Source organism: Dasypus novemcinctus, chromosome 26 (assembly GCF_030445035.2).
Source record: "Dasypus novemcinctus isolate mDasNov1 chromosome 26, mDasNov1.1.hap2, whole genome shotgun sequence".
In the NCBI taxonomy this organism is placed as follows: domain Eukaryota; kingdom Metazoa; phylum Chordata; class Mammalia; order Cingulata; family Dasypodidae; genus Dasypus; species Dasypus novemcinctus.
The window spans coordinates 1,859,441-1,885,413 of record NC_080698.1 but is presented as its reverse complement, the minus strand read 5'-3'; the positions used below and the strand labels follow the sequence as shown (position 1 = coordinate 1,885,413).

Here is a 25,973-nt window from a genome sequence, read left to right as displayed (position 1 = left end):
GTAAGAATGGTTCAATATTGGAAAATCTTTTACTGATTTATGACATCATAAAGAAGAAAAAAATACATGATCTTCTCAACATGTATTTTTTAAAAGTACTTGACAAAATTCTCCCTTTCCTGTAAAAACTCTTAGCAAATTAGGACTAGAAAGAAACTTTCTTAATTTAATAGAAGGGAAGCACTGAAAACCTTCAGCCTCATGGGGAATCGTTAGCTGGAAGTCACCACAGCCCTCAAGAATGCTCACACTCCCCATTACAGTTCATACATCCTGGAGGTGCTGGCCAAAACAATAAAATTAAAATGCTACAGGGAGCCCATGTGGCTCAAGCAGTTGAGCATCTGCCTCCCATATGGGAGGTTCCAGGTTTGTTTCCTGGGGCCTCCTGGAAAAAAAAAAATAAGCAAAATAACAACAACAAAAAACAACTCAGGGAAGCTGATGTGGCTCAGTGGTGAGTGCCAGCTTCCTACACACAAGGTCCCAGGTTCAAAAAAAAAAAAACAAATTTACAAATATAGGTAACAGAATTACCATTATTTGTAGATCATATGGGTATTATTATGGAAAAGACCACAGAGTTAGAATTATAAAACTTTGTCATAAAAAGTCCACTGCAGTAGGGGAGGAGGAGGAATTCGCACCAGCCAGTAGCTCGGTGGCCTCCACACTCTACAGTTACAGGATCTATTTTATACAGAAGTATAAAATGAGGGCCTTTCCCTAGGATGATCTCGAGGTCCTCATGACACTCAGGTACGGGGTGTAAGACCTAATGGTACTCACTGGGGAGGGAAATCACCAAAACAGGTATTTGAAAGACTTGTTGATATGTATTTGAAAGTGAGGCAGGCTAGGAAAATAGGGAATCGGCAGGTGGATCTGGAACGTGGCAAGAAGTCCACGTGGACATGCACACCCCCAAGACGGCTGCTGGAGACCCTCATGAGATCTGCCATTGGGAATGAGATTTCCTCTGGAAGCCAGGGAGAAGCCCGATACTCTCCAGGGGCCTTATCATAGGCCTTCCCGGGGAGTGATGGGTGGGGCGATCAAAAGAGCAAACAGCTGGGACTCCTCCCCTGTTATTAGCAAAGGGGCAGAATAATTAATGGCTTGAAAAGCAAGTGGGGATCGCTTCCCAGCCTTTTGGCTAAAATCAAGTGTAAAAAGTAAGCAGGAAATCAAACCGGCCCTTGGTCATGTCTTCCCCTGCATGGAACAAGACGCAAGTAAACCTGGGCATTTGTAATCTGTTATGGAGAATTGCAGTCTAAATCAGCCCCTTTTATCTCTACCTGGGACCCACAATCTTCCCTCCATTCCTTAATAACGTACTGGCCAAACCTGGCTTGCTTTTGAAATTCGTTTCTCGGGAAGCGTCCGCTACCATATGGAGGAGGTCCAAGGTTCTATCCCCAGGGCCTCCTGACCTGTGTGTAAGCTGCCCCAAGCTCAATGCTGCTGCACACAAGGAGTGCCATGCCACACGGGGGGAGGGGGGAGGAAGGGGGGCAGGGAGAGAAATAAATAAATCTTTTTAAAAAAGAGAAATAAATTCATTTCTTATAGCTTAGCAAGGACCTAGAGAAAATCCAGCAACAAAAAGTAATTGTGGGAAGCGGATGTGGCTCAAGTGATAGAGCTTCTGCCGACCATATGGGAGGACCCAGGTTTGATTCCTGGTGAAAAAAAAAAGAGAAAGTGTGCTTGTGTGGCAAGCCAGTGCCTGTGCAAGTGAGTCATGCAGAAAGATGACGACACATCAAAAGAGAGACAAGGGGAGAGTCAAGGTGAAGTGCAGCAGAGGCCAGGAGATGAGGTGGAGCAATTGACAGGGAAACTCCCCACCAGAGGTCTCCAGGATCAAATCCCGGTGAATCCTAGAGAGAAAATGAGAAGACAACATAGACAGCAAAAAAATAATAAACCTTAAAAAAAAAAAAAAGGTTGTGGTTTTTCCAGTAAAACTAATAATCTATCATTTTATTGAGACTAATTTTCTTTACCTACTGACGTGTAGTATTATTTTATTATGGAGAAGCTATATTCATAATCATCTTCATAGAAGATCCAAAACAATCAACAAAGATCATTAGAACTAAGAGTTCAGCAATGTGGACACACGCAAGGCAAACATACAAAAATCCACAGCTTTCTAGTATCATTAATGCCCAACTAGCTGATCGTACTCAACATCACCAGGAAGAAGCCTAAAAAGAAATGATCAAGATCTAGATCAGCAGCTCAGGCAACTGGGCTCTCGCCTACCACACGGGAGGTCACTGATTTGTATCCCAGGGCCTCCTAAAGAAGACAGCAAGGATTTCAAATCCTCACTGGTATTCAAGAAAAAAATGTTTTAAACAACTCTGAGAGGATGTGCCTTATTGGTTATTTAAATGGAAAAAGGAGGGTAATTAACAGTGAGGCATTGGGCCAGGAAATGCAAATTGAAGTAAGATGCTACTTTTCAGAGGTTGAATTTGCAAAAGTGTGACAAATATCAGCAGTCCAAGATTGCAGGGCAAGCAATGTCCTTGTTCACTGGCCGATGGTTGGTGGAGCCTATACAGGGGTGATAAAAATGCAGACATCCTTCAAACAATTTGATCGGTAATAATTTGCCTCAAACTCTGACATGTAGCAAAGGAGGCATATATAAGGATACTCATTAAAGCACTGTTATAATAGCAAAAAAATAAAAATAAATTGGTACCATCCTTAATGTCTATCAATACAGAAATGTTCAACTAACATCCATATTACAATTTATTATGCAGGACATAAAAAGAACTAAGTAAATTAGTGTTAAGTAGGTTAAGTGCTCCAGAAGATATTAAGAGAAAAGAGCAAGTTGCAGAATATGTAAAACACTTGTTTAAAACAAGCGAATGATACACCTTTATGTACATATATTGTAAATATATAGGAAATTTTAAGGATATACTCAGTGGTTTTCTTTGGAGTGTACTGGAATTGGGCGTGCAGATTGCTATTCAGAAGGCCCTTTAGTTTCAACTGTCTTCGATTTCTTCTGATGAAATGTATTCATGACTTTCTCTGGATAAAAATAAAAGCCAGCTAGCCGTGGGCCAGGGCTATCTGTAATGGAGATGTACAAAGCTAACCGAAAACTCAGCATGGAAGGTCAAGCAAGGGTTCCTGGAAGTAACCAGGATTTCACTGAAGGTGAGGGGATGGAGTGGACTACAGGGCAAGCCTTAGTGGGTGCCACAGCTGAAGTGCCAACTACCTAGAGGTCAGAGGCTGCCCAAGGGAGAGGCCTCCAGAAAAACACTGTCCAAATTCCTACTTTTGCCTGTTAGGCCAGTTTAGCAAGCACTCTTCAGCTAAAACTCAAGAGGGCCTATGTGTGAAAAAAGTTAACATGTGTTAAGGACACAGACGTTGTCCTCACTTTCATATACGTATTTGAACCTTACAATTTTGTACAAGGCACGTAGGTATCAGTTTATTACTTTACATGAAGCTCAGATGAAGTACAATGAGCTCAAGCTGAGTCTGTTAGCCCAGACCTGGCTCTAAAATCCGTCTTTTTCCCCTCTGCCATTGAGGGTAACTGGTTAAGTGCATGGCTCTGTGCTGCCAGACTGATCTTCCTGTAAATCACTCCCAAGCTCAAAAGTTTTTATCCAGCCTTTTTTTCAGGAGGTTCTGGAGATGGAACCCGCCCACTCCTTCCCAACCTCTGCTCCCCACCTCCTGGGCAGTCCAATGGCCTCCTGGACAATCCCGCCCTGTGTCCCCCAATGAGCCAGTCACGGGCCTACAAACACCACCCGGAAGCCTGAGGCGAAACAGGCTTTTAATCAGGAACAAGCCTCAATTGCACAGGCTGCCCAATTCCAAACCTAGTAGATGGCATCACCATTGTCACTGGCCTAGTTCAGACTCTGTGATGACCAAGCTAAAGACCACCCTTCCCAGTACCGCTCCCCGAAGACTCAGTCCATTGAAAACCTTCAGTGGCTTCCTACTGCCCTCAGATCTGACCCCTAACTGCCTCCGTTTCCTGGTCGCTAGCCGATCCTCTGCACTTGCAAATGGCTTCATTTTCTTCCTAAGCCTCCTTTAGGCAATAGGCAGGCACCTCAAAGCTGTGTCTTACCACTTAATATATTAATTCTCTATTAACACCAAGTAAAGCAATGATTTTCTTTTATCCCAGTTTAGGTCGGAAGTCAACTTTTGGTCAGAAAACTATACTTTCACTTTAAGCACATCTCTAAATTCCAACTTTGTAGACCTTAAATTTTGATAAGGCTATTTTCTCATTTAAATTCAACTTGAACATGTTCAGAATCTTATCTTGGCAGAAAGGGAACTGGAAACTGCAAGCAACCAACCATGTACTTTGCATACTTATGTTTTCCTAGTGTATCTTTATAGGGAAATTTACTAGACTCACAAATGTCAGTAAGGGCCTCGAATTTGTGCCCAGGCAGAGTAAGGACCAAGGAATTCTGTGCTGTTTTTGTTTTTAAGGATGGAGTTAACAATTCTATCACACTGCCTCCTGCAAGAGGCTTCAATCCACAGATGTAAGCACTGCCAGAAGGTCAAAAAGAACCTTTATTACTTTTATAACAGCCTCTCATGCTTTCTTGCCAGATGTCTTTGGAGCAGGAGCTTTCTGAGCTGGAGCTTTCTGGCCCTTCTGAGCTTTTGGAGCTCCTGCCTTCTGGCCTGCAGCTTTCTGGGCGGGAACTTTCTGGGCTGAAGCCTTCTTGGCCACAGTGGTCGTCTTTTTTGCAGGAACCTTAGCAGCAGCTGCAGTGGCAGTTCCCTTAGCAGCAGCTGCTTTTTTAGGAGAAGCTTTCAGGAGAGCTGCCTTTTGAAGCTTCTTAACTTCATGCTTAATTATTCTGTTCCTCTGAAAAATTTCAAAACAGGAAAGAAAGCATTAATTGTGTATGTGAACCAAGTACTCTTACTTTGTCCACCGTAAGTACACAATATAGAAGACAGCCCTATTTCCAAGACCCCTATGCGGCCAACCTTGGTCCAGGAAGCTCAGACAAGCAGTTACCAGACATCCAAGATTAAGTGTGGAATACAAACAATCCCATAATATTTTAAAAATTCCCTGTCTCTGAACTGAAGACGTAGATTATGGAATTGCTTTTATTTGGTAAAGCTTAGGTTAGACTTTAGAAAAAGATTAAATAATCTACTCCCAGAAAATTATACCTAAATTTTAAAAAAAGAAATCCAAACCTGAATAAAGGTAATACAATTTCTTAAGGACGTTCAGAAATATAACAAATGGATAAACTCTCCGTTTCCACACAAAGCAGCTAAGAGGCCAGAAGCTTGAAATGGGAGAAAATGACTTACTGAGATCTGTTATCCCGAAGCAAAGTTAGACAAGAGAAGATGCAAATCTTAATTTATAATGTATTATTTTCATCAAGAACTTAAAAACATTACCATTTTCTTTGCCTTCATGACCTTAAAACGGTCAAAATCTGTCATCTTGGCTTTCTGTTAAAAAAACAAAGTAATTAATTACTTCCTATCCTCCAAAACAGAAAAGGTCAGAACTACTCAAATGCCCCAAGTCATTACCCTCTCTCTGGCCTCAATCTTCTTGGCCCATCTTGTGGCTGCCCATTTCGTATTGATGTCTGCTTTCTCCCAGGCCTGTCGGACATACTTCTGGCGGGCACTAGAGAGAACCAAGACCATGGGTCAGGGAATCAGCTCTGAAGCCACACAGAACAATGGACACCTTTTACATGCTCAGAGAAGTACAATCTATACTCCCCAAAAGTTAAACACAAAATTTCAATCAAAGCTGCAAAACTAACTTGACGATGTATATAAAACTACTACTCAGAATGGTGCCATGTGCAGAAAGCATTTTCTTTTTATTCAGAATGGTAATCCCATTCTCATCCAAAGAAATAAAAGTAGCAGCATAGAAACCAGTAGTTCAATGTCTATTATACCCATGCCAGGCATAATCTCAAGTGCTAAGCCTGTAGCAGTTTTGTCCCATTGCTTTAGTTGGGAGGAAAACCCAATTAAGGAATTATATGGTACCAATATTTTCTGGAACACTATGTAGTTGTTCAAAATCCAATAATTTAGATCCATTGTGATGGCTATGGCTCAGTACATGTTCCTTTGAAAACGATTATCACAAAAGGGCTAAAATAACTGCACAGCACCATACCATAAGCTCCTGCTCCAAAGACATGTTGTACATGTCACCTTAGTTCCCTGCATTTAAACCAAAAACAGAATCGCTACAGTAACCCATACAATTTTTGGTTCCCTTTAAAAGAAATGATGATAAGGCATTTTAAAAGTAAATGCTGCCTGATCTACTCGTACAATGTAATGCCCAATCTGAATCATCCAATCTTCAGAATTTACTATATTCTCAAAGAAAACAAACAGAACAAATTTTCTGAATTTAAACGAAGTTTTACAAGTAAAAACAAAGCTGGGGAGGGTTGGTAGTTACCTGTGCGGGAACTTGAGGATGAAGTCGGTGAGCTGCATGCATTTGAAAGGCATGGCCTGTCTCCTTACTTGAGTGCAGGGCCCGTCAACCAGAGCCTAGAGTACAGCAGACCAAGGAACTCACCACAGAACATACCAGGAGGGTCACATCGATCCTACATTTGAATGTCTTTTCAGGTCATCAAATCCCTACAACTACTATACAAGTAAATGTCCAGATAAATGAAGACCGTCCTATTTTACAGCAGTCTTTAAATTCAATCTGGATTACACCACCTTTTAAAAAACTTTTAAAGTTACAATTAATAATACTCCATTACGATACATAATTTTCTTGGCAATTTTAAGTCTTTAATCCTTTTATCGCCAACAAAAAAAACCTTTGTATTCGTCACGAAGGTTTTTTAACCATAACCCCCCGTTACCTCCCTCAAATTCTGACACGCACAAGTGTTCCAAACGTGCTTTACAAACAAGAACTCATCTCAACCTCACCAATGTTTTAGCTCCGGCCAGTTTAAGCGGCAGAGGTGATCCTCAAACGCAGTTTCTGGCAGACCGCGGTCTTGTGTTTGGAAACCCCGATCCCACGCCGCCCGCCTGCTCGCGGGTGGACCAGGAGGCTGCTGGGGAGGATCGCGGCTCCCCGCCAAGCAACTGGCGGGCGTCGAGCTTCTCCCGGACTTACCCTGTTCTGGTCAATCACATCCACGATCGCGACCAGCTTCCCGGCATGCGGCCCGAAGGAGACGTAGGCCACCCGGCCCACCTCCACGAAGCGCCTGAACACCTACACGGGGCGAGACGGCGGGACTGACCCAAAGGCCGCGACCAGGCCCTGGCCGGCCACGCGCGCGCACCGCCCACGGCGCGCCGGGCCCGGACCGCGCGCAGCGCCGCGCGGAGACCTCATCACGCGCTGCCCGACTCTCTGGACCCGCCCCGCGCCTCAGTCCCCAGGCGGGTGGGGAGAGCGAGCGTCCCGCGCGGAGTGAGCAGCAGCAGGACTCACCATGGCGGCGGCGTCCGGCGAGAAGGAAAGAGGCCCGCCCGGCGCTGCGCATGTGTAGAAGCCAGGCCCCGCCCCCTCGGCGGAGACGCCGACGTCTGCAGCCATTGGCCGGGGCGCGAGCACGTCCAGGCGCGCATGCTCACTGGGGAAACACGGCGGCGCTGCTGGGGCGTGGCTGCGTCTGCCCCGGCGGGTGCAGGGAGGTTGGGTTCCGCGGTCGCCGGGGCGGCTCTCTCAGGGTCTTTCCTTAGGATTTTAAGATGAAGAGCGCGAAGCTAATGGTTTCCGTGGTGTACTCCGCCCGCATCCCATTCCACTTTAACATTCTTTCCTTTTTTGTGTCCCGCGATTTTTGTCTAAATACTGTTTTTCCTCACGGCTCGTACTAGTTTTTTCCTCTTCTCACATTCTCTCCCTAAGTGACCTCAGCCCTTTTGTGTAATGCCTTATTTTAAAGCAATTCAGGCTTTCGGAAAAGTTGCGAAACAAGTGCACATAGTTCTATAAATTCTTCTAGATTTCCCTAAGTTTGCCTTATGATGCCATCATTCTTCTGGATCATTTGAGAATAACTTGCTGACGTGAAGTTCTTTTTCCTCTACACACTTTAAGGTGTATTTCCTAAAAATAAGGACGCCCTCTTACATCATAATTATGGTACATTTATCAAAACCAGAAATACTGATGCAGTACTATTTAATCTGCAGATCTTATCTAATGTTAGTTGTCTCGCTAATTAATATTAGAGCAAATGAAATAACTTTTTTCCTGTTCCATCATCTAGTACATGTTGCATTTAGTTAGCACGTTTGTAGTCCTTCAATGTCTGTTAACAGTTTTAAGTCTTTGTTGTTTTTCATAATACATTTTTAAAGACAACAGTTGTTTTGTAGAATGCCCCTCATTTTGGATTTGTGGTTTTCCTCATGTTAGATTCAAATTATGCCGTTTTTTGGGTTTTGTGGGTTGTTGGTTTTTTTTGGTGGAAATTCTGTGTCCTTGCTACATCAAGTCAGAAATCATACAGTATCTTTGTCAGTATGATAATGTTACCTTTCTTTCATTTGATTAAGGTGCTGACAGTTCCCAAATGTATTTCAAGCCTTACCTGGTCTGTGCGAGCATATCTTGCTTGGACTGTTCTTAAAATTATAAGTGTCTTCCCAGCTTCCTCCATTTCCTTTTTTTTTTTTAAACTTTATTTTTTAATTTTTTAAATTAAAGTTAATAGATTACAAAGAATCCATTGCCTTTTTAAATCCATTCTCTGCCGGATAGCCAAAGAGACCTTTCTAAAAAAGTAAACCAGATTACATCACTTCCCTGTTGACGTTCCCTTCAGTGGCTTTCCACACTATTTAGAATAAAATCTAGACTTCTTACTCCAATTTTCACACGCACCTTCGGCCGTCATCCCTTTTGCCCCTTCCTCCTGCCACACTGGTCTTCCTGAACAGGCCCAGCTCGCTCCTGTTTCCTGAGTGCACACGGCGTCCCCGTGCCAGGACTGCTCTTCTCTCTGTTCATACTCACTCCAGTACACTTCCCCAGCATTTTCTCTTCAACCAGCACGGTCCAGGATCTGGGTCAAGAGAAGGTCTACAGACCACACCAAAACCCTCATGAGGCTTGAACACAGAGCTGTGTGGATTTCCACAGCTTCTCACTGGGCCTCGAGTCTGGAGGCCCTCACCATCTCCGCCAGCCTGAGGCACAGGCTGTACTGATAGGATGGCTCTCCTGGACTGCCCAGCGGTGTCCTTGCTGTCACTGAGGCAGAGTGCAAGAGTGTCCGCTGCACCTTGGGGTGCGGTGTAAATGTTTGGAAAGCTGTGTCCGTGTGTGAGCAGCACTGGTGCTGAGGGGTAGCAGTGCCTGTGTGTGTGGTGGGGGTGTGTGGAGGAGGGGGCAGGGTGTCTGCGCAGTGCAGAGGAGGGTTCAGTCTGTGACATGAGTCTGGGGGGATAGGACCGAGGTGGTGGGTGGCGAGTAGGCGTGGCTTTGCGAGTGTGTGCGGGGGGCCTAGGTGCACCTCTGGTGGGAGGTGTCACTATAACTGCAGAGCAGAACCCAGCTGGGTAGGGCTGCCATGTCCCCTGGACACCAGCCAGACTGGCTCTTTCCGAGGACGGCCTGCAAGGCCAAGGGCGGTCACTGAACCGGGATCCTGAGCACTTGGCTTTTTTTTCCAGTAAACAGAAAACGTGTTTTTTGCTGTTGTGGTATATGACTTTGCATTTTCTCCCCGACCCAGCTCTTCCCCTCACTCCAAACCCTAGCAGCCATGCTGAGAGTTAAAACTGCAAGCCCGACTCACCAGCAGATCTTGCACTAGAGTGCTAAACTTGTTTTTCCGGAAACCTGCCATGGTGTCTGTTTTCCCCAAACTGCCTGTTCACCTACATCAGTAAGCCTTTTCACTAATGCATTAAAACGTCTGTTCCTTTGGGATCTGTTTCCTGTAAAAGACATGAGAATCCCCGAGTGCCTTGATACTTCTTGTCAGGTCACGCACCTTTGGCGACGCACTGCACTCCTTAGAAGGCGTGTCCCCCTCACTGATTGTGGACTCACCCCATAAAAGGCCCCCCTCCTCTGGTGGTAAGTGGGGACAGTGAGCTCAGAAAACACTGTCTCTCCTCTGGCCACAGAGGACGAGGGCCCCGCCTGGGCCTGTTACTGGCCAAGCTGGACTCATCCAAGCCTGTCTTTGGTCTGACGTGTCCACCTCAGCTTGGCGGGAAGCTGTCATTTTTAACCCTCAGGACAGCTCTACCTGTTTCGCATCACTGGACTGTGAGGCTGGGAGCCAGAGGTCAGCACAGCCATGCGGTGTGATGCCCCTCCCAGCGTCCACCGCAGGCTGGGGATCTGGAGCCAGGGTGGCACTACTGCTCTGTGCCCGGTGCCGAAACGGCCTGGAATAGAACAGGCCTCAGTAACTCTGTTAACATTTTATGTTAAAATAATTTCAAACTCACAGAAACTTTCCAAAGTAATGCAAAAACAGTCCATACAACTCCAACATACCCTTGCCTACATACCAGATTTACCAACTATTAGCAATTTGCTCCCCCTCCTCACCTGTTTTCTAAGCATCGCGAGCAGGTTGCATACATAATGTACCTATAACAGCATTTCCAGGTAAATTTCCTGAGAACAAGGACACTCAAGTAACCCCCTTAAGTATAGCTACGTTTTCATTGGTGTAAAACAGTCCATAGTCCAGTTTTTCAGTTGTTCCAAATAATGTCCTTTTAGGCCTTTTGTCCTCCACTGTCATTCCAGGCCAGGGTCATGCATTGCATTTAATCGTCATCATCTCTGTAGTCTCTCCCTCTCTTTTAGGATTGCAGTAACATACCATAAAATTTCCCATCTCAGCTATTCCCAAGCACCAAACCATGGCATTAATCATATGCGCAGCTTGTGCTACCAATAAGTATTTATGGATGAATGAATGGCCAAGGACTTAGAACAGACTAAATGTCCATCAGAAGGGAACTATTTTAATAAACTAGCTTATACAGCTGCTGAAAAGAACCAGGCAAGTGGACTTGGCTACCTAACTAGCTACACTGACACAATACTCAGGATAGGAATGGAAAGTTCCCAACGTGTTGGCAGCTTAGCGGCACCGGAAATAGACTCTTGCTGCAGAGAGCTTTCTGAGGGCCCGCTAAGTGGGTTAAAGCTCCTGTGTCACCATGGAAACACCTCTTCCCCAGAAGAACGGCACTACAATGAGGACAGAGCTGGGTGATGCAGCCCAGCAATCCTACTGGTAAACAAGCATGGGGGATGAGTGACGGAAGGGCCTGCAGGTGGGAAGAGGTGCTGATGTGCTGCTGTTAAAATTATAGAGAGAAAGCCCTGGGCCCTGTCAGAGCTAAACAAAAACGAAAACTCCCTTCTGAGTTTTCTCCTGATACCTTTGGAAATTTGAAATTCTCATCAAGGCAGCCGATCCAGATAGCCAACCAAGCTCTTAGTTCATTATGTTTGGCCCAACACAAAGTAAAGCTGCCCTACGCCCGCCCCTGTAAGATGGACAAGCCTTCGTCCACTCAGCAGGAGTCAAGCTGACTTCCTTTTCATGTCTGTAAAAATCATGCGCCATTCCTAGAACCCCGAAGCTGCTTCTGTTTTCGCAAGTGATCCGGCTTCCTTGCTTCAGCGGAACTTTGGTGTACTAAACAAAATGCTGTCATCTGCAGACTCCCCTCTGACTGGTCTCCTGGCAGTACTCATGTATTAGTTTGTTCAGCAACTTTGAGAGCCGCCTATGTTCCAGAAACTACTCCAGGCACTGAGGACACAACAGACCAAACAGGCAAAAGTTTCTGCCCTCATGGAGCTTTCATTCTACTGGGTGGATACAGACAATAAACAAATATGTAAGTGTGAGCAAGACAAAGCAGATGGGAGGGTGGGGAAAGCTGGGCGGTGGGGGTGGGGATGCTGTAGGGTGGAGGGGTTGCTGTTTTGAACGGGAGGGCGAGGGAAAGCTTCTCTGATACCTTCAGGAGGTGAGGGAACAAGCCATGTGGGTGTGTCCCAGACAGAGGGGTCAGCATGCGTGGGGAAAACCAACGAGAGCAGTGAGCCTGGAATGGAGTGACTGAGGGGCAGATAGGAGATGGGGGCCAGGGCGTGTAGCGGCAGATAGCAGGAAATAGGCAAATCTATGTTCAACTTCCTTAGGAACTGCCGAACAGTCCTCCACAGTTGCTGTACCATTCTACATCCCTCTCTCTCCACCTCCTCTCCAACACTTGCAGTTTTCTGACTTTTTAATAGTGGCCATTCTAATGGGGTGTGAAATTATATCTCACTGTAGCTTCGCTTTTCATTTCACTAATCACTAGTGATGCTGAACATTTTTTAATGTTTTTTTTAAGATTGATTGATTGATTGATGATTCCCCCTCCCTCCATTGTCTCCTCTCTGCGTCCATTCACTGTGTGTTCTTCTGTGTCTGCTTATATTCTCATTAGGCGGCTCCGGGAACTGATCCTGGGACATTCCGGAGTGGGAGAGAGGCAATCATTCTCTTGTGCCACCTCAGCTCCTTGACGTGCTGTGTCTCTTATTCTCTCTCCTCTGTGTCTTTTTTTGTTTCATCGTCTTGCTGCACCAGCTCTCTGCACGGGCCAGCACTCCTGTGCGGAGCAGCACTCCTGTGCGAGGCGGTACTCTGCGCAGGCCAGCACTCTGCATGGGTCAGCTCACCACACAGGCCAGCGTGCCTTCACCAGGAGGCCCTGGGCATCGAACCCTGGACCTCCCATATGGTAGATGGGAGCCCAATTGCTTGAGCCACATCCGCTTCCCTTCATGTGTTTTTGCGCCATTTTTATTTCTTCATTGGACAAATGTTTAATGCAAGTATTTTGCCCACTTTTAACTCAAGTCATTTGCCTTCTTATTGTTGAGTTGTGGCATCTCTATATATCTTGGATATTAAACCCTTATTGGACATGTGATTTCCAAATATTTTCTTCCATTGAGTTGGCTCCCTTTTCACCATTTTGACAAAGTCCTTTTGAGGTGCAAAAATGTTTAATTTTGAGGAGGTCCCATTTATCCATTTTTTCTTCGGTTGCTTGTGCTTTGGGTGTGAGGTCCAACAAACCACCACCTACTGTATTAGCCAAAGGGCTGCTGATGCAAAGAACCAGAAATCTGTTGGCTTTTATAGAGAGTGTTTGAGGTAGAAACTTACAGTCACAAAGTCAAAAAGTGTAAGTTACTTCCCTCACTAAAGTCTGTTGTCATGTGTTAGGGCAAGATGGCTGCCTCCCTCTTCCTCTTAAGGCCCCATGGTCCCAGTTTCTTCCAATATCAGCTGTAAGCTGGCATAAGTCACATCTCTTCAAGGACTTGTTTCTCTCTGGGCTCAGCTGCTCTGTTCTCTCCACAAGGTCAGCTGTAGACTCTCAGGCTGTCTCTCTTCCTGGGGCCTCTGCTGTGTCTATTCCTCTGTGTTCTTCTTCTGTGTGTTTACTTCCCATGGTTTCAGCATCAAAACTCTAAACTCCCTTCTCTGCTGTGCCTTTTCTCCTTGAGCCCCCGCCCACCCAGGGGGCAGGAACTCAACATCCTACTGACGTGGTAGAGCAAAGCCTTAATCATTACTTAACTAAAAGTGAAACCTCTGAATCCAGTATAACCTAATATGCCCAGAGGAACAGACCAGTTTACAAACAGTTCAATATCTATTTTTGGAATTCATGAACAATATCAAACTGCTACACCTATCAAAAGATCTTGAAGATGTTTCACTACATTCTATTATAGGAGTTTTGTGGTCCTGGCTTTTATATTTAGGTCTTTGATCCATTTTCAGTTGATTTTTGTCTAAGGTGTGAGATAGGGTCCTCTTTCATTCTTTTGGTTATTGATATCCAGTTCTCCCAGCACCATTTGTTGAAGAGACTGTTTTGTCCCAGTACATCTGTCAAAAACCAGATGGCTGGAGAGATGAGGGTTTATTTCTGGACTCTCAATTTTATTCCACTGACTAATGTGTTTATCTTTATGCCAATACTATGCTGGTTTTTGTTGTTGTTGTTGTTTGGTTTGGTTTTTGTTTTTTTAGGAGGTAGAGGGGATTGAACCTGGGACCTCATACATGGGAAGCAGGCACTCAACCACTGAGCTACACTCACTCCCAATACCATGCTGTTTTGACCACTGTAGGTTTGTAACATGTTTCAAGTTCAGGCAGTGAAAGTCCTCCCACATTGCTCTTCTTTTTTAGAATGCTTTTGGCTATTTGGGCATGCTGCCTTCCAAATAAATTTGGTAATTGGCTTCTCTATTTCAGTAAAGTAAGCTGTTGGAATATTGCATTGAATCTATAAATCAGTTTGGGTAGGATTAACATCGTCACAATATTTAGTCTTCCAATCCATGAATACAGAATGTCTTTCCATTTGGCCTTCTTTGATTTCTTTTAGCAGTGTTTTGTAGTTTTTTTAATATAGAGCCTGTACATCTTTGGTTAAATTGAGTCCTAGGTATTTGAGGTTTTTTGTTGCTATCGTAAATGGATTTTTCCCTCAGATTGTTCAGTACTAGTGTACAGAAACATTCCTGATTTCTTCATGTTGATCTTGTATCCTGCCACTTTGCTGAGCTTCTTAGCTCAGGTAGATTTGTCTAGACATTTCAGAATTTTCTAAATATTGAATCATGTTGTCTGCAAATAGTGAGAGTTTTACTTCCTCTTTCCCTATCTGGATGCCTTCTTTATTCTAGCACAATGTTGAATAAGAGTGGTGGCCGTGGGCATCCTTGTCCTGTTCCTGATCTTAGAGGGAAGCTCTCAGCGATTCCCCCTTTGAGCATGATGTTAGTGTGGGATTTCCATACAGGCCCTTTATCATATGGAGGAACTTTTCTTCCATTTCTGTCTTTTGAAGTGTTGCTGGATTTTGTCAGATGCCTTTCCTGCATCGATTGAGATGGTCATGTCGTTTTAACCTTCAGTTTGTTAATGTGGTATATTATGTTAATTGACTTTCTTGCATTGACCTACCCTTGCATATCAGGAATAAATCCCACTTGGTCGTGGTGTATAACTCTTTTATTATGCTGTTGGATTCTATTTGCAAGTATTTTGTTGAGAAATTTTGCCTCTATGTTTATTAGAGAAATTGGTCTATAATTTTCTTATAGTATCTTTATCTGGCTTTGGTATTAGGGTAATGTTGACTTCATAAAATGTATTGGGTAATGTAGCAGTTTGATATGGTTATGAATTCCAAAAATAGATATTAGATTATGTTTGTAATCTGGTTTGTACCTGGGCATGATTGAGTTATGATTAGGGCTTTGACTGGGCCACATCATTAGGGTGTTGAGTCCCCACCCCTTGGTGGGAACTCACAGATAAAAGGCACAGCAAAGGACAGAGTTGAGGGCTTTTAATGTTGGAATTTTGATGTTGGAGTTTGATGCTGAAGCCTTAAGCTGGATCCCGGGGAGAGAGACAGAGTTGTTCGCCTGATAGTCTACAGCTGACGTTGTGGAGGAAACAGAGGAGCTGAGCCCAGAGGAACCCCGGAAGCCTGACCCCTCACAGACTTCGGCAGCCATCTTGCTCCAACACATGAAAATAGACTTTGGTGAGGGAAGTAACTTATGCCTTATGGCCTGGTTTCTGTAAGCTCCAACCCCAAATAAATACCCTTTATAAAAACCAACCAAGTTCTAGTATTTTGTATCAGAACCCCTTTGGCTGACTAATATAGAATTTGGTATTGAGGAGTGGGGAAGTGCTTTTGCAATTACCAAAATGCTAGAACAGTTTTATAAAAGGGTAAGGGGTATTTTCTGGAGGAATTCTGAGATGTTTGATGGAAAAGGCCTAGATTGCTTTGAAGAGACTCTTGATAGCAATATGGATGCTAAAGAGACTTTTTATGATGCCTTAGAAGTAAATGATGAAACTATTATTGGAAACTGGAGGAAAGGCTATCCATGTTTTCAAGTTGCAGAAAACTTAGCAAGATTAATTCCAGGTGTTTGATGGAAGGCAGAATTTGAAAATGGTGAGTCTGGGCATTTAGCAGAAGAAATTTCCAAAGTAAACCTGGAGAATGTGGCTTGGCTTCTGCTTTCAGCTTATAGCAAAATACTAGATGAGAGAGATATTCCGAGGACTGAACTGTTGGGCACAAAGAAAACAGAAACTGATTCTGGAAATTCCAAGCCTCTGGAAATCAAGCTCCCAGATGAAAGTGCCCCCCTGGAGGACTTAACTAAACTTGGAACTTATAAATCAGGATCAAAGATGCAGTTATTTTGGAAAGACTTTGGGGAAGTCTTACTGTCTGATGACTTGGACACTTGGACCCCTTTTCTTGCATGCTGCACCAACAAGGTTTTTGAGAGAGCTATATGAACAAAACCACTGTCAGCCTGGACTGAAAAGGACATGGAAAGGAGAGATTGAAGGAGAAACAGCTGTAAGAGGAAAACCACGGAAACTGAGATCTGGAATTAGGACATCACCTTGGGCCAAGAGAGGAACCCCACCCATGTGTACACAGAGGGTGCGTTTGCCCCAGCAGTTGAAGAGGGTGGATGTTCCTGCCTGATGTTCCAGGAGAGTTTTGCTGCCCCAGGGTACAGAGAGGGTGGAGCACATTCCCCAAGGATTAGGGCGGTTAAGGTCAGCACCCCATATGTCTGAGAGGGGTGGACTTGTCCCTCAAAGATTAGGGAAGGCCAGGTGGTCAATTCGTTGCTCTGAGAGGTTGAGCCTGTAGGCCAAAGGTTAGGGGGAATGTTGTCTTCACGTCACTGTACGAGGGGGGTTAAGACTCTAGCCCAAAGATTGGATAAGGTGTGACAATCACCCCAACACTCTTGGAGGGAGAGGTCTGGAGCTTGGTCAACACCCAGATGCTTGATGAGGCTGGAACCAAGAAAATGGCCTTTGGGTAAGCCTGTGGAAAGGGTGGGTTCCCATGAGGCACCAAGAAGAAGAAACCATCCTCTTAACAATGACTCTCAGACTGAAATCAATGGAGGATGCCCTGCAGGTTTACTGAACTGTAGAGGACCTGGGACTCATGTTCCCCTCCAAATTTCTCCTTATTGTAATGAAAATGTTTATCCTTTGTCTTTCCATTGGTGTACTGGAAACAGATAAATTGTTCTGTAAATTTCAAAGGTCTATAGCAGACAGGACTTTGCTCCAAGACAAACTGTATCTCTTTAAGTTGTTCTTGATTTAAGGTTTTTTTGAATATTGTAATGTCTTTTTGGAATTCAGAGGGTGGAGTGTAGCAGTTTGATATGGTTATGAATTCCAAAAATAGATATTAGATTGTTTGTAATCTGGTCTGTACCTGAGCACAATTAAGTTATGGTTAGGGGGAAGTGGTTGTGACTCATCTGATAGAGCATCCACCTACCACATGGCAGGTCCAGGGTTCGGTACCCAGGGCCTTCTGACCCATGTGGTGAGCTGACCCAAGGGCAGTGCTGCTGTGCACAAGGAGTTCCGTGCCAGGCAGGGATGTCCCCCTTGTAGGGGTGCCCCATGTGCAAGGAGTGTACCCCACAAGGAGAGCCACCCTGCGTGAAAAAAGTGCAGCCTACCCGGGAGTGGTGCCACACATATGGAGAGTGATGCAGCAAGATGACAAAACAAAAGAAGCGACAAAGTTTCCTGGTGCTGCATGATAAGAATGCATGCGGCCATAAAAGAACACACAGCAAATGGACACAGAGAGCAGACAATGGAGGGGAAGGGGAGATAAATAAATAAATCTTTTTTAAAAAGTTACGATTAGGGCTTTGATTGGGCCTCTTCATTAGGATGATAAAAGGCATGGCAAAGCACAGAGGTGAGAGCTTTTAATGTTGGAGTTTTGATGTTAGAGTTTGATGCTGAAGTCTTAAGCTGGAGCCCCAAAGAGAGAGACAGAGCTGTTTGCCTCATAGTCTACAGCTGACTTTGTGGAGAAAACAGAGGAGCTGAGCCCAGAGGAACCCAGGAAGCCTGAACCCTCACAAGTGTTGGCTGCCATCTTGCACCAACATGTGAAAATAGACTTTGGTGGGGAGGTAACTTGTGCCTTATGGCCTGGTTTCTGTAAGCTCTTACCCCAAATAAATATCCTTTATAAAAACCAAGCAATTTCTGGTATTTTGCATCAGCACCTGTTTGGCTGACTGATAATAGGTAATTTTTCCTCCTCTTCAATTTTTTTTTAAAGAGTTTAAACAGTTTTGGTGTTAATTCTTCCCAAAAGTCTCGGTAGAATTCACCTGTAAAGCCATCTGGTCCTAGACTTTTCTTTCTTGGGTGATTTTTGATGACAGATTCAATCTCTTTAAATGTGGTTGGTTTGTTTAGTTATTGTATTTCTTGTAGCATCAATGTAGGTTGTTTGTGCTTTCTAGGAATTTGTCCATTTCATCTACGTTGTCTAATTTGTGGGCATACAATTTTTCATAATATCCTCTTATGATCCTTTTTATTTATGTGAGTTCAGTCATAACACACCTCCCCTTTCATTTCTGATTTTATTTGCATCTTTTCTTTCTTTATCTATCTAGAAGTTTGTCAATTTTATTGATCTCGAAGAACCAGCTTTTGCTTTGCTTGATTTTCTCTTTCTGTCTCCCTCTCTCTCTTTTTTAACTGAATTTCATTTATTTCTTCTATAATCTTTGTCATTTCTTTCCTTTTGCTTGCTTTGGGCTTGGCTTGCTGTTCTTTTTCTAGTTCCTCCAGGTGTTCAGTTAGGTCTTTAATTTTTGCTCTTCTTTTTTTTTATATAGGTGTTTAGAGCTATAAATTTCCCTCTCGGCACTGCCTTTGCTGTATTCTATAAGTTTTGATAAGTTATATTCTCATTTTCATTCATCTCAAAATATTTACTAATTTCTCTTACAATTTCTTCTTTGACCCACTGATTGTTAAGGAGTGTGTTGTTCAGCCTCCACTCATTTGTGGATTTCCCTCTTTCCTGTCTATTATTGATTTCCAGCTTTATTCTGTTATGATCTGAGAAGGTGTTTTATATAATTTTAATCTTTTTATATTTATGGAGACATGCTTTGTGATGCATTGTGTGGTCTATTCTGGAGAAATACCCATGAGTACTTGAGAAGAATGTGTAGTCTGCTGATTTGAAATGTAATGTTCTGTATATGTCTGTTATATTTAGTTCATTTATCATATTCTTCAAGTTCTCTGTTTCCTTGTTGATCGATTGTCTAGTTGTTCTATTGAATGATGTGAGTGGTGTGTTGAAGTCCAACAATTATTGCAGAGATGTCTATTTTTCCCTTCAGTCTTACCAGAGTTTGCCTTGTTTATTTTGGGGTTCCCTGGTTAGGTGCATAGATATTTATGACTGTTACTTCTTCTTGGTGAATTGGCCCTTTTATTAATATAAATGGCCTTTCGCATCTCTTACCAATTTTTTTTTGCATTTGAAGTCTGCTTTGTCCAATGTTAGTAAGCTCTGCTCTATTTTGTTTTTCTTTCTTTCCCCCCACCCCCTCCATCTCCCCCCAACCCTGCTGTGTTTGCTCTCTGTGTCCGTTCACTGTGTGATCTTCTGTACCTAATTCTCTTTTTGTCTTCTCTTCTTGTCTTTCTCCTCTAGGATTCACCAGGATTTGATCCTGGGAACCTCTGATGTGGAGAGAGGTTCCCTGTTACCTGCACCACCTCAGTTCCTGGTCTCTGCTGTGCTTCACCTTGACTCTCCCCTTTGTCTCTCTCTTGTTGTGTCATCATCTTGCTGTGTGACTCACTTGTGTGGGCACTCAGCTTGCTGCGTGGGCACTTGGCTCACCGCACAGGCACTTGGCTCACCACGTGGGCACTCTTGAGGGCACTCGGCTTGCCACGCAGGCATTCAGCTCACCATGCAGGCACACTTTCTCTTTTTCTTTTTTACCAGGAGGCCCCAGGGATTGAACCCAGGTCCTCCCATATGGTAGACAGAAGCCCTATCAGTTGAGCCACATCTGCTTCCCTCTTTCTTTTTTCCCTTCATTCATCTTTTTCTACTTCTGCTTTATTTTGGTTACTGTTTGCATGGAATATCTTTTTCCAACTTTTCACTTTCAGCCCATTTGTATCCCTGGGTGGAAGGTGAGTCTCTTGCAGGCAGCATATGGATGAATCACGGTTTTTTATCCATTCTGTCAGTCTGTATCTTTGCTTGGGGAGTTTAACCCATTCATAGTCAATGATATTCCTGTAAATGCATTATTTACTCCCACCATTTTGTTCTTTAGCTTTCAAATGTCATCTGTCTTTTTACTCTTTTGGTATCCTTTCTGATAGTCCCTCTGTCTACACTCTCCTCCAAGCTGTCTCTCCTTTTCCTTTAGGCTGTAAGGCTCCCTTTGATGCTTCCTGCAAATCCACATTCTTTTTTTTAAAAAAAAGTTTCCTTCCTCTGCCCCCCCCCCAAGATGACTCCCTCATTGTTTCTCCTCGATGTCTGCCCGTTGTTTGTTTGACTTCTTTAGGAGGTGCTGACTGAACCTGGGACCTCCCATGTAGGAGGCGGGAACCCAACTGCCTGAGCCACATCTGCTTCCTTGGATTTTATGTTATGAATTCTCTTAGTTTCTGGTTTTGTATGTGTGTATGTGTGTGTGTGTGTGTGTGTGTATTTTAAGCTCACCTTCATATTTGAAGGACACTTTTTCTGGGTAAAGAATTCTCGGCTGCATTTTTTATCTTTCAGTTCCTTCTTATACCATGCCACTGTCTTCTTGCCGCCATGGATTCTACTGAGAAATCTGCACTGAGTCTTACTGGGCATGCCTTGTATGTGATGGTGTCCTTCTCTGTTGCTGCTCTCAGAATTTTCTCCTTATCTTTGGTGTTTATCATTCTGAGTAGTATGTCTCTTGGAGTAGGTCTATTTGGATTATTCTGATTGGGGTACACTATGATTCTTGGACATGTAAATTCATTTCTTTCATGAGATTTGGAAAATTTTCAGCCATTATTTCCTCAAATACTCTTTTTGCCCTCCCTTTCCCTTCTCTTCTCCTTCTGTAACTCCCATGACACACATATTTTTGTGCTTCATGTTATCATTCAGCTCTGTCAATGTTTCCATTCTTTTCTCTCTTCAGCTTCAGCTATTCCATCTTCTGTATCACTTATTCTGCTCTCATTTCGAGTTTAGTATGCCTCTAATGTGTTCCACCCCCAAGAGATGGCTCCCTCGTCTGTTTGCTCATTGTTTTTACTCATTGTTTGCATTCATTGTCTTTTCATTGTTTTTGCTTGTTGTTTTTGCTCATTGTCTGCTCATTGTTCTTTTTTTTTTTCATTTGCTTGCTGAAGTTTTTATTTTTCCTTTAGGAGGCACCAGGAACGGAACCCGGGACCTCCCATGTGGGAGGCAGGTGCTCAACTGCTTGAGCCACATCTGCTCCCCTTCTAATGCGTGTTTTTTTTTTTAAATCTCACCTGTTGTGTCTTTCATTCCCATAAGATTTGTTATTTTTCTATTCACATTTTCAAATTCTTTGTGCTTGCCTAGTGTCCTCTCAATGTCCTCTTTCTCTTTAGCCTTATTGTCTTTCAATTCATTGATTTGATTTAGTTCTCTCAAATCCTGTGCCTCATCTGAGGCTTTGATATATTCCTTTGCTTGGCCATTATCTTCTATTTTCTTAGTATGCCATGTAATTTTTTGCTGATGTCTAGGCATCTGATTAGGATGGTGGGTTTACTCAGAGGCTTGATTTCTCTCTCTTTTGTAGGGATTTGGTGCAGGATGCTGTGTGTTACTGCCATTCTTTGATCCTGGGTTCAGCCTGCTCTAGGTCTTTGGATTGCCCCGGCCTAACTCTGGTCCATGGGCCCAGGAGTGGGCTGCAGACCCTCCTCCCAGGGCCTTGGGGAGGGCGGCTGGAAAGGCCGGAAATGCCTCTCTCACTCATTTTCTTTTTTTTTTTCCCCTCTCTCTTTTATTATTTATTTATTGTAACATTTAAAAAAATTAGAGGTCCCCATATACCCCCCACCCCCTCACCCCACTCCTCCCACATCAACCACCTCTTCCATCCTCGTGGCACATTCACTGCACCTGGTGAATACATCTTGGAGCACTGCTGCACCACATGGACAGTGGTCTACACTGTAGTTTACACTCTCCCCCAGTCCACCCAGTGGGCCGTGGCAGGACACAATGTCCAGCATCTGTCCCTGCAGTACCATTGTCACTCATTTACTTTTAATTTCCTCAGATCCACTTCCTTGGTCCACCAGCAGATGGTGCTCTTTGGCAGCCCTCTCAGGTCAGTGCCTGGTTGGTGTGTGTGTGCTGCAACAGGGACCACATCAGTGTGATAGAGGTTCCTGCCTGGAGGCCAAGAGCCTCGTAATTCAGACTTTTTTAAAAAAAGATTTATTTATTTATTCTCCCCTTCCCCTTCCCTTCCCTTACCCTCCCCCTCCCCCTCTCCCTCCCTGCTGTTTTTGCTGTCTGTGTCCATTTGCTGTGTGATCTTCTGTATCTGTTTCTCTTTTTGTCTTCTTTTCTCATCTTTCTTCTCTAGGATTCACTGGGATTGGATCCTGGGGACCTCTGATGTGGAGAGGCTCCCTGTCAATTGCACCACCTCAGTTCCTGGTCTCTCCTGCACTTCATGTTGACTCTCCCCTTCATCTCTCTTTTGTTGGGTCATCATCTTGCTGCGTGGCTCACTTGCGCAGGCACTGGCTCACCGCGTGGGCTCTCAGCTCACCACACAGGCACTAGCTCACTGTGCAGGCACACTTTCTTCTTTTTCACCAGGAGGCCCCAGGGATTGAACCCAGGTCCTCTCATATAGTAGGCGGAAGCCCTATGCCTTCAGCCACATCCGCTTCCCTCGTAATTCAAGCTTTCTCAGGGACCTTTCTCCAGCTTTCTCTGGCAGCCCCCTCCATTTTCCCAGGTCGGAAATAACTTCACACTCTTCTGCGTCCTCAATGACCGCTATAATCCTTCCTCCTCTCGGAAGTCCAAAGCTAAAACTTTTTATTGCAGAAAATTGTGAACATATACAGAGCAGATGGGGTAGTATAATGAACCCCTAATTACCCATCACCCCAGCCTCAGGGACCATCAAACTCACAGCCAACTTCCATCCCCATCCCTTCTTCCATATCGCTTTGAATCAGTCCCAGTTACTCAATCCAACACTAGTTCAGGTGTTGCTGTGGAAGTATCTTGTAGATGTGATTAAAGCCCAAAATTAGTTGCCTTATTTTATGAGTTACCAGGGTCTGGGGACTGAACCCGGGACTCGTATGTGGGAAGCTGGCGCTCAACCACTGAGCCACATCAGCTCCCCTGAGTTGTTTCTTCATTTGTTTTGCTTATTGTTCATTTTGTTTTCGGAGGCGCCAGGATATGAAGCCAGAACCTCCCCTGTGGGAAGGAGTTGCTGAACACTTGAGCCACACCCACGCCTCGAGCTGATTTTCATTAAGGGAGATTATCTGGGTGGCCTGGGCGGGCCTGACTCAATCAGTCGCAGGCCTTTAGGCAGAGCTGAGGCTTTGCTGAAGAAGAAATTCCACCGCAAACTGCAGCATCAGCTCCTGCCAGCGAGCTCCAATCTGCCCTTCCTGCCGCCGGCACTACACAATCGGGTAGGCCAATTCCTTGCGATAAATGTCGTACTGTCTGCCTTCTGCTGCTTCTGTGGCTGAGCCCACACTGATACACTGGACATATCCTTTCATCTGGAAATAGTTCAGCAAGTATCTGAACAATAAGGATTCTTTAAACACAAAGTAAAACACAACCATACACCCTGCCATTACCTCACCTGCACAGAAGCTAGCGGTAATTCCTTGATATCCTCATACTCAGATGCCCAGATTTCCATTTGTCTCATTCTTTTGTACTAAGAATTATTTTGAAGTTGGTTTTTATTCAGCATCTTTAATTGAGCCTGGGAAGGGAATTCTCCATGGCTCCAGCAGAGGGCCTTCCGTCTCGGGCACGCTGAGAGGACGTGAGCTGGTCTAGCTCCTGCAACCTCAGCCGCTCGGCTCAGCCCCGGCACCTACGGTCAGCAGATGTGAGGTGAGCGGGCGGACGAGTGACTAAGCAGGTGGAAGAGACGCTTTAGACACCCTGGTTCTTGCACTTGTCGGCTCTACTCGCCAGGCAATGCTAAACGCTCTGTTAATCTTTTCTGACAACCACCCCACGAGGTCGGCGTCACCCCAGCTTGTGAATGAGGACAAGGCTCAGAGGCTGAACACCTCTCTGAAGCTCGCAGACGTAGCGAAGGCAGCTGAGGGGCGAGTCAGCCCTGCTCTGCAGTTCTGTTGCCACGTGCCACGTACAGAGGTGCCCAGTGGCTGAGAAGAGGGCGCGCCTTCCACGGCCGCTAGTTAGTGAGCGTCGCCGTCACCCAGAAGCCCCATTTACCCCCTTCCAGACACAAGGCCCATCTGCCCCCAGACTTGGAGGAACCGTTTCCTTGCTTTTCTTTAGAGTTTTACCACCTGTATTTAGTTTTGCTGGTTTTTTATCTTAACTTCATATACATGGAATTATGTTGTATATAAAAGCTGATTTGCTTTTTAAACTCAACATTATTCATAAAAGCCATCCATATCAAGCATACATCTGTAGTTCCCTTGTTTCATTGCAGTTTGATACAGATATTATCACTGTTTATTCATTAATTTTACTTGTGATGGGCATCTTGCTGCTGAGAACATTGCAACACCTGTATCCTGGTGGACACAGAACATGCACCTCGAATGTTTGTATCTTGGATTGGAATTTCCTGGTCACTTGGTGTAGCAGTTTAATATCATTTCTGAACTCCTAAAAAGAGAGATTATATTTACAAACTGGTCAGTTCCTCTGGGCGTGATACCCTTTGATTGTATTAAATTCAAAGGTTTTATGTTTACTTAATGAAATCAATTTAGGGTTTCGATTCGCCCACTTTGGTGGGCGTGGCTCAGGGCTGAGTCCCCGCCCCCTGGGAGGGCTGATATAAAAGGACACAGAAGAGAGAGCTTCACGGTTTTGATCCTGGAGCCCCAGGGAGAGCTGAGCCATTTGCTTGATGGTTTGCAGCTGAGAAGGCCTGGAAAGAAACAAGCCCCATGCCAGACTGACTTAGGAGGCCCTGAGAGGTGGCCCTGAGCCACCTACAGCTGCGACCGTAAGAAGCTGGGCCCCGGAGCCTCGAGAGGAAGAAGGAGGGAGAGGCCCGGCAGAGCTCTCCGCCATCTCGCTTCAACACGTGGCAGCAGACTGGTGAGAAAGCAGCCTCGAGGGGGGCTCTCTAGGGCCTTGTATCTGCAAGCTTTTACCCTATGTAAATGCCCTTTATAACAGCCTACAGATGTCGGTACTTTGCATCAGCCCCCTTTTGGCTGACTAATACACTTGGTATGTGTATCTTCAATTTTATTAGACAAATTAGATCGTCTGCCTCTTATTGATTTTAAGGAGTTCTTATATAATACAGAAAATAGTTTTTTGTCGTTGTATGTGTTGTACACCCCTTCTTCCAGTCTGTGGCATGTCTTTTCACTCTTCTTATGGTGTTTTTGAGAAACAGAAGTTCTTAATTTTAATGTAATCAAATGTATCAATTTTTCTCTTATGGTTAATTTTCTCCAATATTCTGTTATAAAACATTTCTTTCACAAATAGATCTTTAACCTACCTGGAATTGATTTCTGCAGATAGTGTGAGGGAGGAGTCCAATTTCTTTTTTTCCCTTATGGGTGTCCAGTCGCCCCCCATCCTCACCCCCCTGCTCTGACACCTGTTGTAAATCAGGCGTCTCGATATGAATGGGTCTGGAGGACTACAGCACTCTAAAGTCGGCCAGATAACACAACAGAAAGAGATGCAACAGACAAGGGAGCTGAGGTGGCACAAGAGACAGAGCAGCTCTCCCACTCTGGAAGGTCCCAGGATCATTTCCT

At 44.5% G+C, this 25,973-nt stretch overlaps 1 protein-coding gene and 1 long non-coding RNA gene across 2 annotated transcripts; one reads left to right on the top strand and one right to left on the bottom strand.

Annotated features, from left to right (window-relative positions):
- Nucleotides 1–4,581: 4,581 nt before the first annotated feature.
- On the bottom strand, nt 4,582–7,581 carry RPL14 (ribosomal protein L14). Its single transcript, XM_058288197.1, has 6 exons — nt 7,511–7,581; nt 7,187–7,288; nt 6,500–6,594; nt 5,596–5,695; nt 5,458–5,511; nt 4,582–4,900 (listed from the first exon to the last, which is right to left on the bottom strand). Exons 1-6 carry the CDS (start codon nt 7,511–7,513, stop codon nt 4,622–4,624), a joined length of 633 nt encoding a protein of 210 aa, XP_058144180.1. The 5' UTR covers nt 7,514–7,581; the 3' UTR covers nt 4,582–4,621.
- A 3,457-nt stretch (nt 7,582–11,038) lies between these two features.
- Nucleotides 11,039–25,694, top strand: LOC131276060 (uncharacterized). The gene is made up of 2 exons (XR_009183541.1): nt 11,039–11,907; nt 23,406–25,694. It is a non-coding gene; the product is annotated as an uncharacterized lncRNA (long non-coding RNA).
- The last annotated feature ends 279 nt before the right edge of the window (nt 25,695–25,973 follow it).